The 18,498-nt window shown below is 43.7% G+C and overlaps 1 protein-coding gene across 2 annotated transcripts in view; it reads right to left on the bottom strand.

The window, feature by feature from the left end:
* Positions 1–18,498, bottom strand: part of drosha (drosha ribonuclease III) — a 91,083-nt gene that overhangs the window by 7,077 nt on the left and 65,508 nt on the right. For both annotated transcript variants that reach the window (XM_084565727.1, XM_084565728.1), the window contains exons 26-31: positions 14,380–14,485; positions 13,017–13,158; positions 10,227–10,309; positions 8,572–8,675; positions 4,368–4,460; positions 3,369–3,415 (exon numbers count right to left, since the gene is read on the bottom strand). In XM_084565727.1, coding sequence (XP_084421853.1) covers positions 3,369–3,415; positions 4,368–4,460; positions 8,572–8,675; positions 10,227–10,309; positions 13,017–13,158; positions 14,380–14,485 — 575 coding nt within the window. The remainder of the gene's footprint in view (positions 1–3,368; positions 3,416–4,367; positions 4,461–8,571; positions 8,676–10,226; positions 10,310–13,016; positions 13,159–14,379; positions 14,486–18,498) is intronic.

Below are 18,498 nucleotides of genomic sequence, written 5' to 3'. Positions count from 1 at the left end.
CACCCTAAAGAGAAGCTGCGTTGAGGAGCGTGGCGCTTTGCATGCCAAATACCTTTGGTTAAGGTGTTAGTGCACCAAGCTCGGCTCTTTTGGTTCATCGCAGTAAGTCCTCTCAAGCACAGAGGTTTGCGGTCTTGAGAAGCGGAGACCTGGGCATCAACGCGCTCTGTTGCGCCCACCGACGGCCCCGCTGAAATGCAAGCTCACACGGCAGCTGGATGTGGAATTGGTGATGAGGGATCAGCTCCCCCCCTTTTAAAGGGCTCCAGAACATACAGTGCCCTTTCACTCAGGCATTCGCTATTCAGCCTGAGCTCGGGCTGTGAGACGTCTCCACAATAGGCCGCGCCGGCTGAGTCTATCACCTAGAGCTCACGTGCACCACATCCGTCAACAAGCCAATAGTTCGCCCCGTGTTGCGGCGCTGATGAAGGGATTTCCCTGCCATGCCAAAGGGCAAACAAAAGACTAGAGCCGGTGAATAGAGATTCTGCATACTGTACTTTACTTTGCCTCTATCCATCCGATGCTTTTATCCAGAGATTAAGGGGTTTAGAGAAAGCCGAGGAAAGAATGTAGTTCCCTTCCAGCTACTAGCCAGACCGAGGCTCCTTCTCTTATTCAACAGATATTGCATTGTTTGAGAAACAAGCAGCTGCGAGGGATAAAAAGTCCACGGAAAGGGGGCTGAGACTTAGAGAGAGATCGGAGACTTTAAGCAGGCACAGTGCTATCTGTAAGGATGAATGATAAATGCTTAAGCCGTTTCCATGTATATTTGATGTCGCCTTAGACCTAACGGAGCATGGAGCCTCGGGGCCTCGGAAACTCCGCACCGCCTTCCTTACTTCCTTCCCGGGTTCCTTCCTTCCGCCGCCTTCATTCGCCTACCTGGGTGCTCCCGGCTCGATTTGTTTGCACTCATGTTTCTCCCGGCCCGGGCCTTGGTTAACATTTAATTCTGCCTTGACAGATACAGGCAGGAGACTGTCAAAACGCGGGGCCATCAAATAGCGAATAGTGAATCAGCTGAGCCACCAGCGGATCGGCTGCAGACAGCGCACACACTCCAAATATTGGGCCCCGGTCTCTTTAATGAGCTCTGAGCTGTCTGACTGAACACAGCCATGTCTCTCACCTCTCCGGCACCGCTGGAGCCGCGGATCCTGTCAGCCAGGAAAAGCTCTGCAGCAGAAACAAAAAAGTTCAATCCTGCTGAAAGTGCTGCTGATACTCGAGGAGGCTTTAAATAAAATATGGAAATGAATCCTGACACGAAGCGGGGAGGTGTTTTCGATCCGGGAGTAACACAAGGTAGGACTGTTGTACAAGAGGAGTAATGGTGTATCCAGTCTTGCACCGAGGGCCAATAAGACAATCAATGATGAATTACATGACACCGGGGCTAATGTCCTTGATTAGTCTTGCTATGCGAACAAATGAAGCGCGGCCCTTGACAATCACACGAGAGACAATGCGGCTCCAACAGGAGTTGATGCGTCAAGCGGTTCCGCTGCAGATGAGCTCGAGTCTCATTATATGAGCTCATGGTCAGGAGACGCAGACATCCTTCAAAAGGCGTTGTTTGAACCCCCGCTGACTGACCTTGCATATTTATCTCAACGCCAAGACGTTCAACAATAACAGGATATGAATTTTCGGTGAGGTTTCTCGCACCAAAGCGATTAATTTAGGCCTGAACCATGCATTATGAATAATAAAGCGATTAGCCAACGATTTTTCATTAAAATATATGAAGTCTAAATAATGAGCCCTATGTGTAAAAGATGGATTAGACAGGATCAAGAAATTTTGGAGATACTTCCGACACGTTCACCCTTTTGGTAACAACTATTAATTATTAAATCTACATGGATTCCAATACTTTTCTGTCAAACTAATCAGATTTTATTAAAATAATATCATCTGTTAATTCATAATATCAGTTTATGTTTTAAAAGCAGGATCAGCTCAGGCACTCAGGTGAAAGTACACGGAGCTGACTGCTGACTTGTAAATTGGTGGGTCTTAAATTAAGTGACAACGCAAAGTCAAACAAAGCCCTCCAACTGGAGGCACTTTGCACCAAAGGAAGGAAGACTCGAAGAGATGATTTTTAAATTAACTGACCTTTTAAAAGGCATTGCTAATCTAGTCACATGAAACAGCAATTTATGAGGGGGGAAATGTTCATTTACCAGCAATGAGCGTCTATCAATCATGGTGACAGAGGTGTACACTGGGGAGAGGAAATGGGAGGAATTAAGGGAGGGAGGACGACACAGGAGAAGAGTGTGTGCACTGAACTACGCGCCCTGATAAGAAGGGAGGGAGGTGAGGGGGGGAGGAAAAGGGGGAGCCGGATACAGAGAAGGAGAGTGAGAGCCTCAACTAATAACACCCTAACAGTAATGTTTCATAAAAAAAAGCTAAAGCCTGGGTGCACAAACAGTATCAATCACGAGTGGCTGGAGGCCTCATTTAGGAGCCAAATGAAATCAAAGTTTGACCTTCCTGCCCTCTGCAAGTTCTACAAGGCTGTTCCAGCAAAGCCATTTGTGTTCACCTCCAGCTAATTAGTTGAGTAAAGAACAAATTGTGCATTTGATTAATGCGGTGGTCGCTCAGATAGCAAGAGGATCCGGTCCAGAAATTACTCTTGAACACAAACTCTTTGCAGCATAATGCAGAATATTATGCAACCCCATGCATATGTATGGAGAACAAGGAGCGAATGGGAGATGATGGAAATGGCTGGGGGATGTGTTTCTGAGAACGCCGTAATAGTGTTTGAACTTGGCAGCGAACGAGACGTTGTAAATGCCGAAAACCCACTATCTGTTTTCCTTAAGTGGTGGTTGATGAAAAGACAATGACAAGATGAAAAACAGCCAAGGAGCGAAGCGGCACATTGGGGACGCATCAGCCGCACTCCTTCAAATCTGAAGAGGAGCGCCGAGCGAAAGAGAGTCGATCAGAGGGTGAAGCCTCGCTCTCGTCGTCCCTGAAAGGTCTCCAAAACAAAACAAATGCAAACTTTGCTCGACTCTCGACACAAACTTCCCGCGGCCCCCGTGGGACGATCGACGCGGTCGAGGAGGCTTAGCTTCCCCCCACCGTCCTTGTTTTATTGGTTCTCCATCTCTGGCTAGGCCCCATGCCTGTGCTCTGGGCTAGCACTTCAAACAGCCTAATGTCCTACATGTCGCAGCCAACCGGCTGGTCAGGCCGCCGCTCTCTGCCAGCCATCTTGCATACTGTACAGCCAAAGCTAATATTCAACACCGAGGCAAAGCGTGTGAAAAGCTTAAAGTGTGAAAACGTGTATGTATGTGTGTGTGAGATGAGGAGGGGTTTGAACAACTCACATTTTTCAAGCGCGTCCATCGCAGCTCCCATTTCTGCCTGTTGGATGCTAGATTAGAAATATTTTTAGAGGAGACAGAGAGGGAGAAAGAGCGAGAGAAGGTTTTTAGCACATTCAAAATGTCCCTTTTTGAAATTCTGTCAGAAAAAAAAATACAGGCGACCCAATATTGAGAGGATTATCAAAAGTGCATTATATTTGTTTTGAAAGAACCCCTTTGCCAAACAATCCCAGGTAACACAGTGCAGACATTTCAAAAAGGTAAGCCTATTGGCGGTTCGTCGCCGGGCACTGTTTACGCCTGCGATTCACCGTCCCTCCGTATATATTATGTGGTGTGTGATCATAGCCCAGCAGTGGAGGTGGTTGGGGAGCTTAAGTCATGTAAATACAAAAACAGTAAGCTGTCAAAGATCCTATGGAAGGGACAAACTTATCGCCAGCTTAGAGCAGGAGAGAGTGCTTTCAAGTAGGGGGTCGTGGAGGGGATTTCAGCATGTGGAGGGAAGGGGGGGGGGTGGTGGAAGATGTTTGATGGATTTAGGTCTCATCTCTCGCAAGGCTCAGCTGCGGCTTTATCGCCAACCCCTCCAACCCTGAAAAGGTCTGCGCACGGAGATTCACTTTCTCTACTTCACAAAAAAAGCACACACAAAAGGCACCCCCCCCCCCCAAAAAAAAAACAACACACACATGTATCCCCGACCCGCTGTGAGCAGGTTCTCCAGAACAGAAGCGGAGATGCAGTGTCGCCTCGTCAGACACCCTTCAGCACAAAGTGATATTTCCATAACACAATTTACGTCAAATCAATAATGAATCGATTCATTTTCATTCTGCATAATGTCTCTCCCGATAGAATAGGCCAACAAGAGCTTAATTGCTATAATAAACACCATCAATAAAGTGCAGCCATTATTCTCTGGGCCTATTAGTGGCGCATTCAGAAGGAGAGCGCCTTGTCTTGCTGTGTCTTATTATATTGCGCTGTCTTACTCACCTTGGGCCTTTGCCACAGCCAATTCGCTCCCCCTTGAAATACACGGCGACGGTGTAGGTGCGGGCGTGCGAGGGCCCGACTGTCTGCAGGGTCCTGCGAATTCAGAGGGAGGAGAGCAGGGGTTGAGAAATAATAATAAAGCCCAAGAGAAAGGCACAAGGACACTCAGGGACATCCTTTAGAGAAAAAATGAGGCTGAAAAGAAAAAAGAAAAAGTTTTCAGATGGAACAAATATAATTCATCTCAAGCGGAGGGTTGAGAGCAGAGGAGTAGCGCTTTGATTCTCTTGGCATGCTTTGAGAACGCACAGACGCCATCTGAGGGACGTATAAACAACTTTTAAAGCGTCCCTAACTCCCCGCACTCATCTTCAGACACCAAGATCTGTGTTTGGGAGGAAATAGATAAATAAATAAGAGTCATGTGTGGAGAGAGGAGCTGAAATAAAACAATGACAACAGTCTTTGAGCGACCCACAAGTCTTCGCAACGTTAGAAGGGGAAACAATAGAAGAAGAGAGGGACAGATGACGAGAGAAGATCTTGCGACTAATTTACAGATGCACCCTCATTTGAAAGGAGGGGGGGGAAAAAGCAAGCTGTCAACTTTGTTTCATTTCTGAAGAGACATATGTTCAAGACAGTTGTTTGAATTGTTAACATTAGCATAAACATCTCAGACCCAAGCTGTGAGTCACTTAAATTATTCACGGACAATTTACTTATTTTAGGCGAGCGATCCATTTTTAATGCAATGTGGTCACTTATGACACTCCATCAATAATTCAGCCCACTTTCTCACTTACAAATGGGGACGCGCCGAGCAAATAAGACTCTTGTGCACATTGTTTTAGCTAAATCTCAACAGGGAGAGCGTGTCACTCAGAATTACGGCGCCGCCGAGATAACGCGAAATGAGACGGGGTGGAAAAAGGAAATCCGTGGCAATTGTTGGGAAGTTGTCAACCTCGAGGCGCTGATGGAGGGAGAAGCGTAAAGCACCGCAGAGGGCCGAGGCTGGTGTTTAAAGCAGCTGCTTTGTAACTCGGGTCATTCTCGATACAAAATGAAAGCGTCTATTCGTCTGCTCCCTTGTGTTGCTGCCCAGACTAGATGTACAGTAGAATGATGGTGCTGCTGTTTGAGGTGTAGATCTGTCACCAGCCAGACGTATTCACCAGGGAACCATTAGCAGAGGGAGGGGGTCAGTGCATTAACTCTTTTCCTTCCTTCTCTTCGTGCCCTTTTCTCGCCTCTATCCTGGCCACCGAGTCCCTTTCCATCTGACTCACACTCTTGCGTCGCCCCTTGTTTCTCACTTGTAAACAAGGTTCAGACAGATGCTGCGTGAAGCGTCGTAAAAGCAGCATGATTCTCGCTTATCGACCAGCGGCGGGCAGGTCACCTCATGAGGAGGTTAAGGAGGTGCTCGAGATTATCGGCTATTACCGTGTATTGATCATCAAGGCCAAAAGCAAGAAGTAATTACGCTCAGGGGTGTGGCAAAGACCTCGCATTCATCAGAGGCTAGCTTTACGTGAGCTCGCCACTATTCTTCTGTATATATGTGGATTGTTGGAATTCAGATCAGCCCGGAGCTCCATTTGTTTCTCCTTCACGTCCTCGCGGGCAGCAGGATTGGAGGGAAGTGTTGATTGCAGTGTCAGAGCCGCGTCGCATCAAAAATCAACATCCGCTTGGCAGACAGACGGAATAATAAACAGAGGAGAACTAAAGAAGACATTCAAAGAAGTACAAGGACAGGACGAGGGCAGGACGAGGGAACCGATTACATGCCGGACCGTGAAGTTCTTTGTACAAGTTCTCCTCCAACCTCCCCTGCGCCTCGAGCTGACTCCCTTTTTCTCAGAGAAAACAGCTGTTTGTCAGTTTCCATGGCGACATGGCAGCTCTCAAAAGCATTTTATCAAATGACACTTGGTCCTTGACCTTTCGTCAAATAAGAGGTCTCTTTGGACATATTTATTTATCACAACAACAGAGACCTTTACATAGCTATTCACAATGTTCAGGGCCCAACGACAAAGAGAAGAGTTCTGGAAATTATGTTTGTGCCACTTAGATTTTCTGAAGGTAGCTATACTGTGGCACGTCCGAGGCCTTAACCGCCTACACGGCAGTTTTCAAACACTCTAATTTTTCTAACTACAATAGCAAAAATGGAAATTATAGGATACGATTCCTCCAGTGTTGGGAACGTTACTTTAAAAAAGTAATTAGTTATAGTTACTCACTACTTGTTCCAAAGTTAGTTAGAGTTAGTAACTGAATTACTCTATAATAAAAGTAACTCGTTACCAGGGAAAGTAACTAGTTGCGTTACTGTTAAAAAAAAAAGTTGCTATATGTCAAAAAATTTGGATTTTTTTGAGCAGTTTTCACAAGTCAGTTGAAATGAGTAGAACAGACAGGTGTTTGTACATAACTTTCGATATTTATATATAGGCTATATTTTATATTTATATTTATATTATATTTATACATATAATATTTATATTTCGATAGGGTTTAGACGGCGAGCTATCATCTGTGGTGGAGGTATCGGTGTTTTTGGCCACTAGCTTTGTAGATGCGTGTCGTCGTGAGATGCTTCATTAAATTAGAGTTGCTTACAACGGATGTCGACAAAGTCTTCGCTCCTGGACATAATGTACACATTACATGCACGTTCCTCCCTTTGACCACAATTAATTTTTTTATTTACCGAAGTAGTGCTTATATCTCCACCTTGAAAATGCCAACTTTTCATCGGATTGCTCCTGACTCGCCATCTCTGCTGCTTCGTTGAATCTCTGTTTAGCTGTTGTGTGTGTGGCGCGTGTGCTGGCATGTGTGTAAAAACACTGGCTCTGATTGGCTACCATGAAACATGACTCTGCCTTAGCCAATCATAATCGCTTACCTCGTTATTAACCCACCTCCTCACTAGCGGTGAGCCAGGGGTGCGTTCGGATTACACCGTTTATTCAATCAATGCATAGTAACGCACCGCATTTAACGTCCAGTAACGTTAACGGCGTTGTAACGACGGGAAAAGTAATTAGTTAGATTACCCCGTTACTGAAAAAATAACGTCGTTACCTAACGCCGTTCTTTTAAACGGCGTTATTCCAAACACTGGATTCCTCCAACCCGAATTTTGTTTTTGCGTCAGAAAGTTGGTGTGGAGTCTCTTCGTTGGGAACTGATAATGCTCTGGTAGATTAAGATCGGCCAATCAAATCGCTGGGACGGGCTTTTTGTGAGGTTGGACAGAAGAGTAACAGCGACGTAGTCATAAACGACATCTTAGTGCCGTGGAGTTGAATTTGGTTACAAAAAAATGGCTCAGATTGGTTGAAGGACTATTTTTAAAGAAATACATACTGTTAGACACTTTCTATAGAGATGCTGAACAAGATGTATGTTTTTTTCATTCTCCAAAACATCACCACAAAGTGGTTCTGCTGCTGTGTAGTGTTGAGGTTTCAGGATATATATAAAGACTTTTTTGTCCTTCTAACCTTATTGCCAATGTTAAATTAACTCAGTAGAAGTAGATGACCAAGATGGACCCTCACTTTTAAACATCATCCACATGGATTCTGGCTTTTCAAACATTTAACAAATGGTTGTTTTGCTACCTACCTATGAATTCATTCCAACCAGAGATCAGATTATGTCTTTACGTGATTACTAGGAGCTAATATTGAACACATTATCAAAGGTTTTCTCGATCAGAATTAAATGTCTTCGTCATGTGATTGTAGTGGTCACATGACGCATTTGTTTTTCTGATTATTAGTAGAATACTAGTGTTCATGTAAATGTGGCAAATGAAGTTATGACTAGAAAATAAAAGTGTGGAAAAAGGGGTTCTGGTTGAAAAAGCTCACATAAACGGGTACATAGAGACTGTTTAGTTAAAATTAGGGGCTTTAGGATTTAGAACTGATTCACGGTTACAGAATTTTCTGACATTACTATGTATCAGATATTTAATTTGCTCAGTGGGGCCAACAAATCTTTCCGTTTCTCAACCAGTTTATCAAAGAAGCATTGAACAAACTTTATACCAGCCTTTGGGTAAACAAAGTGTCACTCTTGGCAGATGAATGAGTGTTTCATGTTTTAGAACTCATAGTTAGTGTTAGCTCTGAACAGCTAGCATCACATTGCCTCTGTGCGCTCTCTGGGGTCTTACTTGTACAGTGGGATATCGGGCTCCTTGCCCTCTGTTCTCAGGGTCAGACAGCACTGCTGCAGTTGAGACTTGGGGTCGTTCCAGTCCTGGTTCAGAATAAACTCCTGCAACACACAAACAAAACACAAATGTGTGAGCAAACTCTTTCCGCCAGCGTCGTTGAAAGAATCAGAAACGTAAAAAAAATAAAAAATAAAAAACATCAGCCACAGTTACAAACTCTCCCCTTCGGCTGCTCTTGCTTTTATTTCATTCCTGCCATCTGCTTTTACCCTCTTTCCTTTTGGACTTACTTATTTGCCCTCTCTCTCTCTCTCTGTGTGACTGCCTCTCCATCTGCGTCTTCGTGGTGAGTACAAATCACAGGCTACTTAAGACAAAAGCCAATCCCCGGCCAGAAATAAAGAGCGTCTGGGAGTCTCCCAGGTGTGCAGCCCTGATACATTTCTCTTATCCAAGGGGGACTTCTAAAAGCCCTTCCATTAACAGGGAAGAAGCCTTGTCATAAAAAGGGAGACTTTGAATCCAGAACTGTCTGCTCCTATTAATTTTCTACAAAGAGTGCTTCTGCTTCTATAGCTACCCTACTCTCTCACTTTACCGCTTCCCCTCCAACCCTGCATCTCTACTATTCTTGCTTCCGTGCTTTACTTCCCCTTTTTCTCTTTCCCACTTTTCCTCTCTCTGGGGGGCATCCTCACTCCTTTAACCCAAAGCAGAGACATTTGGCAATTTTGAAAAGAGCGTAGCATATAGCCCACCGCCAGTACAACCGACTGCAATTGCACAGATGCACTCGCCCTCATGCAAACCCCCCCCATACATGCATAATAACACGGTGCAACAAAAAAGAGGCGAACATAAGGAAAGGGAGCATTTATGTAGCTGCTTTTGCCTCTCTATTTCCATCCAAATTGGATGAAGCAGCACAGTGTGCAACACTGTGGTTTCCAGAAGGCTATGTAAGAAGACGTGCTGGCTGTTTCACAACTTTTCTCTTGGAAGTGGAAATGAGGTGCTCTCTTGCAGCGACCATGACGCAAAGCTCAGCTCCTCTAGAGCTGAGGATTCTCCCTGGAGAGGCACACCAAGACAGCAATTAGCATGGCATATCAGACCACTGCAGCAGCTTCTCAAGGAGAGGTCCATGCTGTGTGGGTACTCGTATATGAGCATGTGTGTGTGTGTGCACGCTGGTATGCATGCCCAGTTAGAGAGTATTTGATATTTGTGTCTTGCATCTGTATTAATAGTGAAATAGCTGTTTTAGAGCTCTTTTAATCTAAATTTGGACTTGAGCATAAAGTGTCAGTGAAGCCGACTGAAGCTCATTCCACTTATTCAGCGCCTGCAACACTCCAGCCCAGGCACTTATCGGATCAATAGGAAAACACTGACGACTAACATTAGCAGCCCAATACATGCATCCCGACACTGCTGCGATTTCCATTAAAGATGACCAAAATAGCGGCCCGAGCCGCCATTGTGAGAGGCATTCAATAGCCAAGCACCACTTTAGGCCTTGCACCAGTGCTCGTGCCCAGCCATTAACTCCCTCCTCATCATCATCTCCTTGGTTCTTTTCTCCCCAGGTGCCCGGCTCAGCAGCTCATTGATTAGAAGCGAGCGGTGAATGCCTGTCAATGGGGACTCACCTTCAGCCGAGGGAAAAAGCAGACGTTCATGAAGGTGTGCACATACTCCAGGTCTTTATCAATGTAGAGTGCTGCGATAAAAGCTGCGAAAGGGAAAAGAAAGAAAGGAGTTTGATTTTGAAGTTGATGCGCTGGCTTCTGATGTAAAAAAAAAAAAACATTCACAAAAAAACACAAGATAGGTTTAAGCCGTGGCTTTCCACTGCAAGAGACGTCAACGTGAAGAACTGGAAAAGATGGCTCTGCAGTTGCCTTTTTTCCATCAAACAGGAAATTGGTATAGCAAGGGCCACACAGAGTTCACGGAAACATCTATGTCACATATATAAGATAAAACTGTATGTCAGGCTGAATTGAGAGCAACCGGCGCTCTAACGGAACTGAAAAAGATTTGAAACGTAAGCAAAAGGTGCTCGGTGTCATCCTCATCTAACGGCTCTCCCTTTGTTTTTCCTCCTCTTCCATTAGATGCCACTGCATTCACTTATCCCTGTGACTAAGACAGCGGGACATGAGAGAGAAATAATAGGTAATATTTCAGGAGGCCAGTGAGGGCCTGTCGTAGCTGCAGGGCACGACTGTTCATATACAGGAGAGGGGCACTCATTTCCAGCGTTGGCCCTCGTCCTCTTCCTGTGTCATCAACTCAGCTCCGGCCTAAACTTTGAGGGATAATTTGAAAGGCAAATGATATGAAGCTCTGTGTTGTTTTGTGATTCATGTATTAAGGTCTGTCTATTGAATGCTGACCTGGAAAGCATTAGTGCGTTTCTCTTTCTTTGTTTTCCCAGCTCCCAGCAGTTTATTCCCTATTCCCTTTGTAGCACAGTCTCTGTCCCTGCATGCTCCCCTCTACTGGAATAATGTGGACTGCCAAGGGTCTCCTCCAATTCACATGAGCTCAGTCCTGCTTGCTGAACTCTGCCTCCGTTTGTGTGGTGGGTTCACTGTCTTTTCTTTGTGGGCTTAAACTTTATTTACTCTTTCCTGTACGCATGCATTAAAGAAGCTTTCTATTTTATATTTGGGAAGCTGAGGATCAGGGGGCACTCATTTCTGAATTGTAGGCTTAGCAATTAAAACTTAACTTGAAGAAGAAGAATCCATTAAATTTTTATATTAAAACAATTAAGTTTTTGTGTTTGGATGCATTACACTGCACTTGTTATAAGAATTTATAATGAACACACTGAAATGGGTTTAAAATATAAAAAGCGTGTACTGCCTACTCGTTGCCACTCATCTAAAGGGCATTATTTCATTGCGATTAACTTTTTAAAGAATTTTAAACCAACGCTCATTTGCTGCGTTTACATGGACACTAGTTTTCCACCAAACATGCCTCAGTCAGAAGAGACTGGCCTGCTCTCTCCTATTATTAACAGTTATGTTTATTCACACTTGATCTGATCGTTTCTCTCTGGTTGGAATGAATCCATTCTCTCTGCATGTTTGCCCCACCTTTTACTGTTAAATTTCTAAGAGATCTGACTACTTTGTGCATTTGCAAAAAAGTCCTGTTCAGATTGATCGTGTTATTTGGTGTCCATGTGAAGGACTGCGATCCAGCTGAAGAAATATGGTCCATGTAAATGTAGCCAGCCATCAGGGCCAGCAAAGCCTTCTCTGCTGGCCTAAACTCTGTCAAAATCACTGACTTACATTTTAATATTTTCCCATTAATCTTATTAAATTATTCCCAACAGCCTATTCTTTTCATTTTATAGCTTGTCCGTCTCTCAGCTGCAGCGCTTCTGACAGTGCAGCTTAGCTTTAGAGCTTTTATCCAATCATATTTAAGCTGTCATGTATTGCTGGAGTCAAATAAATCTGCCTGGGCCTTCACAATTAAAACTGCAGGCGGCTGAAGCTTGATACACGTTGTAATGACGCTGTTCCTTTAACCAATCACATTTCAAGTTCGTATTCATAGGTCTTCTCTGTGGCCTTTGGACTTCAAAGGAAAAGCTGGATATTGTGAGGAAAGGCCACCCAATCCTGGAGCTAGCTCTTAAGAGAACTCTAAATTGTTTCTTAAGTTCTGGTAATATGAATTATATTTACATCTTTTATGTATATATTATTGTCATTTTATTGGGTCGACATTGATGCTTCTGCTGGATTTGACGTATGCGGTGCTGCAGTGCAGACTTTTTGAATTGCTCTAAGCGAGTTTCTTGCTTTAGTAATGGCATTCATTGCGCTATATGAGATACTGGTAGCGAGTGTGTAAATAGGGGTGCGACTGGTGCTGGCTCTAATTGATGCTTTAGTAATGATCTTCCATGCAATAGAACCAGACACAGTATTATGGAGACATTATAGCGATGGCTTCCTCACCATCGCCAAGTATTATGGCTTAATTTTTGGGTAGCTGTCATACCGTCCATGTTGATAAACAGTCTATCGTCCAGTGACTACTTTCATTCACTTTGCAAAGCCCTTTGTAAAGCCCAAAAGACACATGTGACTTGTCCACCACAAACCTATTTCGCTGGAAGAATAAAACACAATTACTAATTGTACGAGATTGTGGGAGCTGCAGCCAGTGGAGGGGGAGGAGGAATACAAAAATCACTGACTACTTCAGTCCAGTCCCTTCAGCAGAGAAGCAAGTGTGTTTGACATCTAACACAAAGGGAACAAAGAAATCAATAATGGCACTTCATGCTGCACATTCTGGACACACGTACAAGAGAAAGGTTGAGTAGGGGTCTACGACAGCTTTTGAAGATTGTCTTTCTATTCATTTTATATTTCTGGAAATGAATCAAAGGGCTGTGAACGTACACTCCAACAAGTCGGCCAGAGTCTTGGTCCGCAGCGCGACTGGTCGCTTGGTTTTGTCGTTGGTGATGGCAAAGTCCTGCATGCCCAGCTCCTCGGCCACTTTGGCCTGCGTGCGGTTGTTTACCAGCGAACTGCGGAGTAGCTACGGACAGACAAAGAGAGGACCACATTTTCATGTCCACATGTACTGTAGTCAGGGGGTAAACACACAAAGATACACACTTCCATTGACATAACACACAGAAGTACACAAATACATCCAAATGTAATGGAACATGAAATAATTCATCAGAGACAGAAATGGTTATGCTGGGTAAATGTTTCGAGGAGATTGCACGCCGGTCTGTTAAATATTACATTGTGACTAGGGGCTGAGCGGATGACAACATGTTAGACTGGTTGAGGTACATTCAAGTCTCTGAAAGGAAAAACACTAACATCTTAAATATAGCTGCAAGATGCAGAAACAAGCAAATGGAACGCAATATGACTGTCTGAATCCGTCTTGCTGTGATATGCCCTCCTTAACAGCACACACACACACACACACACAATTGGAGCCACACTAAAAAGAAGAGTCAGACACACTACACTAGTTGAATGAGCACTTTTTCCCTAAGATTTTAAATCTATTTCAGTTGTCCCCTCCATCTTGACTCTTAAGCTCGCTGGAAGCTTTTATACAAATGACGTCACAGCTTTGAGAAATATCCATAAATAAACACCTAACTGCAGAGGTTCTTGTTCAGTTCTAGACCTGTTCAACCCCTCCAGCCTCGAGTTCTCTTATGAAGAAAAGTGCCGGCGCTCGATTGAAAAGAGAGAGTTGTAATGCCGTTTGACGCTGTCAGAAAATGGACTTGCGTGTTCAAAGTGTGATCATTTGCTTTGTACCTGTGCTGCACGTGCACACACACGCACGCGCGCAACTTTATTTTTCCAACATTTGACAGCTTCAGCGAAAAAAAAAAACAGACAAAGATGTGTTATTGAAAACCACTGAACAATTTTGTCTCATGACAATACCCATCACACAGAGTACAGTAAACATACAGGCGCAGTGTGGGGTGAGCAGTGGAGGAGAGTTATTTTGTGGAAACAAGCAAAAGAGGAAACGGGTGAAAAGGCCCGGCTGGTACCTGGAGATTCACAAACGGATGGGAAGGAGAGAAGGAACGGGAAAAAACAAGACACCCCCCACAGACACAAAAGCTCAGCTGTAGTTACTTTTTAGGCAAACTCATGTAAAACGCAGGAACCAGCAACTTCAGAATGAAGACCAAAACACAAGAGCAAAGATGCAGATGTGGACGTGAAATTTACAACTCTGTGGTTGGAAAAAAAGTGAGTGTTTTGACCTTACTGTTAAATGTCCTTCATGGTGATCAGGGAAGTGGATGAAGAGATACTCTGTGGCTACCAGCTGCATGATCGAGTCTCCCAGGAACTCCATCCTCTGGTTGTGCCCCCTGGATAAGAGCAACCGAGAAAGCATGGAGAGAGGTAAACAGGGGGAAACGGACAGATGAGGGTAAAAGAAGATCACACAAGGTTACAGAAGGATGTGGGGGGGAGGAAATAAAATGTGAAAAATGGGAACGGTTTCACATGAGGTCACTCAGCTACACATCAGTGGGTCATGAAAGGCAGCGTGCTCTCTCGACAAATCTACCAGGGCTTTTAGTCTTTTAACGGGAAACGGTGAAGTCGGGCTGATGTACATTTCATGGGTGGCCTTTGGGAGCAGCTGCACTGACAGGCTGTGTGACAACTCCGATGCTGCCTCAAGTACGGCAGCTACAGCAGCAGCAGCAGCAGCAGCAGCAGCAGCAGCAGCCCTTATGAAGAAAACGCTGGGCTTTGATTGCAATTCAAATATAAAAGAAAAGAGAAAGAAGAAAGAAAATCTCTGGTACACCTGCAGGAGAGCCTGTCGAATTCCAAAGCCAACAAAAGCAGCAACTCTGCACACGGAGAGAGATCTTATAACCCTGTAAAAGTTAAAGGAAAAGCTAATGGCAGCACTCTGATACTGCACATCAGCTTCCTTCCTTTCACCACATCAGTGACTCTGTAACTCACAGTAACTACCAGGCAGCACGAAGGGGGAGCGCAACTGCTGCTACTGCTGTAATGGTCATTAATTAAACAGAATTATAGATTAGCATTGCAGATGTGAGCTGATGCTGTGCCAGGCAGGCAGGCAGGCAGGAAACGTCGGGTAGGATCGGGGGGTGCAAGTGAGCAGCACACAAGCAGGGAGGTATATCCAGGAGCAGAGCACATATCCATCTATAGTAGTTATGAGCTCCTTGAGGGAGGGGATGTGTGAAGATGAGAGAGAAGGACGTAGAGGAAGGCGATGAGGTCGACATCAAAGAGACGAAAAAGGTAGAAGTTTATTGTCTAATGTTTGGCGTCCTATGAGCCGCAGCTCATCTAAGCCAAAGAGATCTGAGGTTAAGACTTAGGAAAAAGGACGATTATCAGGGCTGCAATTGGCAATTATTTATACTTTTGATTAATCTCTTGATTATTTCTTTCTCTGTCTGACTAATATTAATATTGAAAAATGTCAACCAGAATTTTCTGATTGTTCGCAAAACTCGTAATGTATTCAATTTCTCGGAAAGACAAAAGGACAAAATTCTCAAATCAAGAGACTGGAACCAACGGACGTTGAAAGGAAAGCGTTGAAGAGTCAACTGATTATCAAACTGTTAGCAATTATTTCTCTTTTGATGAACTAATTGGCTAACTATTTCAACTCTTACTATCACGCAATTACTATGACAATTTCCCGGCGATTGACGTTCAAGTCACAGAAATATTTAATCTGACTCCATATCAACCAAAATGTTATTGTTTATCATCGTTTAAGCAAAGAAGGGAAGGTTTGGGTATTTAAATGTTCAATATCATTTCATTTTTAAAATATACACCCAGAGATTGCATAACTGTTACCACAGGGGCTTTTTATTTCACTGTGTCTTTGAGGTCCAGGACAGAGCTTCATCAGGAGTGAAGGGACGTTGCCTGATGCACACTCCCACATTAAAAATAATCACAGAGCCTCGTAATGAAAAGGCTCATGAGAGCATGGAGAGTCGAGTTTTAGATGAAGGAATAAAACAGAGGCCAGAGAGAACTCCCTACCTGCCCTGTGCTGTACACAGGAAAATGGGCATAAATGGGTTTGATGTGGATTTTTCTCCAAATCTACCATACATACACTGTTGTGAGCTGGGAAAAGGGTCTGCCAGGGAGCGAATACCGAGTAGAAAAACGACAGTAAAGGTGCAGTGTGAGCTAATTTCACATCCAATAGGAGGCAGAGCGAGAAAGGGAACAGTGGAGTGACAGGGAGAGACGAAAAGAAAAAAAGGAAGAGATGGAGGGAGAAAAGAAGAGATAGAGGAGGTCAAAGAGGAATGCGTTGCCGTGTGAAGCGGCACAAAGAGCCATCCCTTATTCACTTCAACAGCGGAGGCACAATGCTCCAGTAAGGTGGGGGAAATTGAAGTAAAGTGTGGAGCCGAGGTCTTTATTCGCCTTTGACTTTGATCTAAAATACCTTTAACAGCCTCTCTGAGGAGGCGGCGGCGACGGGCTGGCCGCTCCAAAAGACGGGAGCACTCCATTTATGAAAACCATTTTTCCTCTTGGTTCTTGGGGAAATCATGTTCTTGTTTCACATGTGCGTGCTTATGCAAGGTTCGAATGTGTTAGGCACAACTACGCCTGACAAAGTGTTGAACGAGAAGGCGGTAAGTGAAGTGGTCACTTTGCACTCCAGCATTCAGTGACTGTGTAATTTCAGGTAAAGGCAATAGAAGAAGAATCTATCCTATGAGATGATATTTACTTCACGAAAAGATCAGCATTCAATCAGAATGGCACTCGTTCTAACAGAAAATGTATGTTTTATTGTGCGTCTTCACTGCACTGAGGAAAATATCGCCTTGACTTTAGAGGTCCCACATTACACCCCTTTTAGTTAAGGACATTCTCACAGGATGTGTATTTCAAAAGCAAGCCCTAAATACTTGTTCATTCGACCACACAGCCAGTTTTAGCCTTCTTTCAAATTAGTGTCTGTCGCTTTAAATGCAAATGAGCTGCTGATGTACACGCCCCTTTTTGGAGGAGGGCGGTGCCTTTCCCGCAGGTGCCAAAGATGCACCGAAATGAGGCAGAATAACCAATACAGTTGGTAGCCAAATTAAAAGGTTGGAGTTGCTGCAAAACTATTTTTATGATTGATTATGCTAACCTTTTCCCCCTCAGGTTAATCAATTAGTCTTTCTTTTTATTTTTTCGACTAATCTAGCAATTATTTTAGAAGTTGATTAGTCCTTTGCCTATCTTACCACTAAATAATTACTTTGGCAACCTTTTATCCAATTTTGTTCTCATGATAAAGTATTTTAACATGGATTCTAGATTGAAGGAACATTTGCACATTAAGAACATTAACATTAAGAACCGTTTCAGACATTAACTCCACAAAGACTCTCTAGAGCAGGCACTGACCACCAATCAACAGTCACTGTAAAAAAAATTCATTGTAAAAGTCCAAATATTGACGCCGCTCACCGGGAGCTGCCATAACTGAAAAGACGTTGCAAAGTGTTGACGCATCCCATGCAAATCAGCTAATTTACGTCAGTGACCATCATTAATGACATTAATGTGCCGTTACAGCTCCACAAATGAGTTCCACTACAATAGCATTTTCACTTATGGACTCATGACATCCTACTGCATATATCACTCAGAGGCGCCCTCTTGGACTGACTAAGAGTGAAAATGAGGGGTATGTTTTTTCTAGACCCCATTACGTTAAAAACAATTAAAATTTTTCATAATAGGCCCACTTTCACATTATGAATAACGTGAAATCTATTTAAGAGCTTACCTAATCTTAAAGTTATATTTTTCTACAGTTAGTATGACATTAAATATAATATTATTTATTATTTGAGGAGTTTTCTATAACTATAAGAATGTAACAGAGGAGCTGTCTTAGACCAAAAGAACAGCTACACATAATTTTTCCAAGTGCAATAAAACTGCTACAGGAGATTGAGGGCAGCAATAACCATTGATTTTGTGTTTGAGAATGAGAAATTATTTTTTGGGGGGGAAATTAAATCATGAATCACAAATATTGCATGTACTAATTTCCGATAAATTCAATGCAACCTAAATCTATCTAATAGAAGATAACTGTCTCTTCTCTTCTCTATCTTCTCTCAGAGCTGCACTGTAAAATGTACTTTTATTTAACAAATACTAAACATAAAGAGAGACGGATCCTTTTTTACTAGGTGTGAAATTCTTGCAACACCTTCCGCTGTGAGAGGAGATAGGAAGCTCAGTGCCTGGGGGCCACAACTCTTCATTTCTGCTGTCCGATGGTAGCCTCCGGTCTGCACTGCTTCTAGACAGTCAACTCCCATCCTTACCTCCTTGTACTGTC

Source organism: Chelon labrosus (genome assembly GCF_963514085.1).
Source record: "Chelon labrosus genome assembly, chromosome: 18".
NCBI lineage: Eukaryota > Metazoa > Chordata > Actinopteri > Mugiliformes > Mugilidae > Chelon > Chelon labrosus.
Note: the sequence above shows the minus strand (reverse complement) of the source record. Positions and strands in the feature narration are given on the sequence as shown.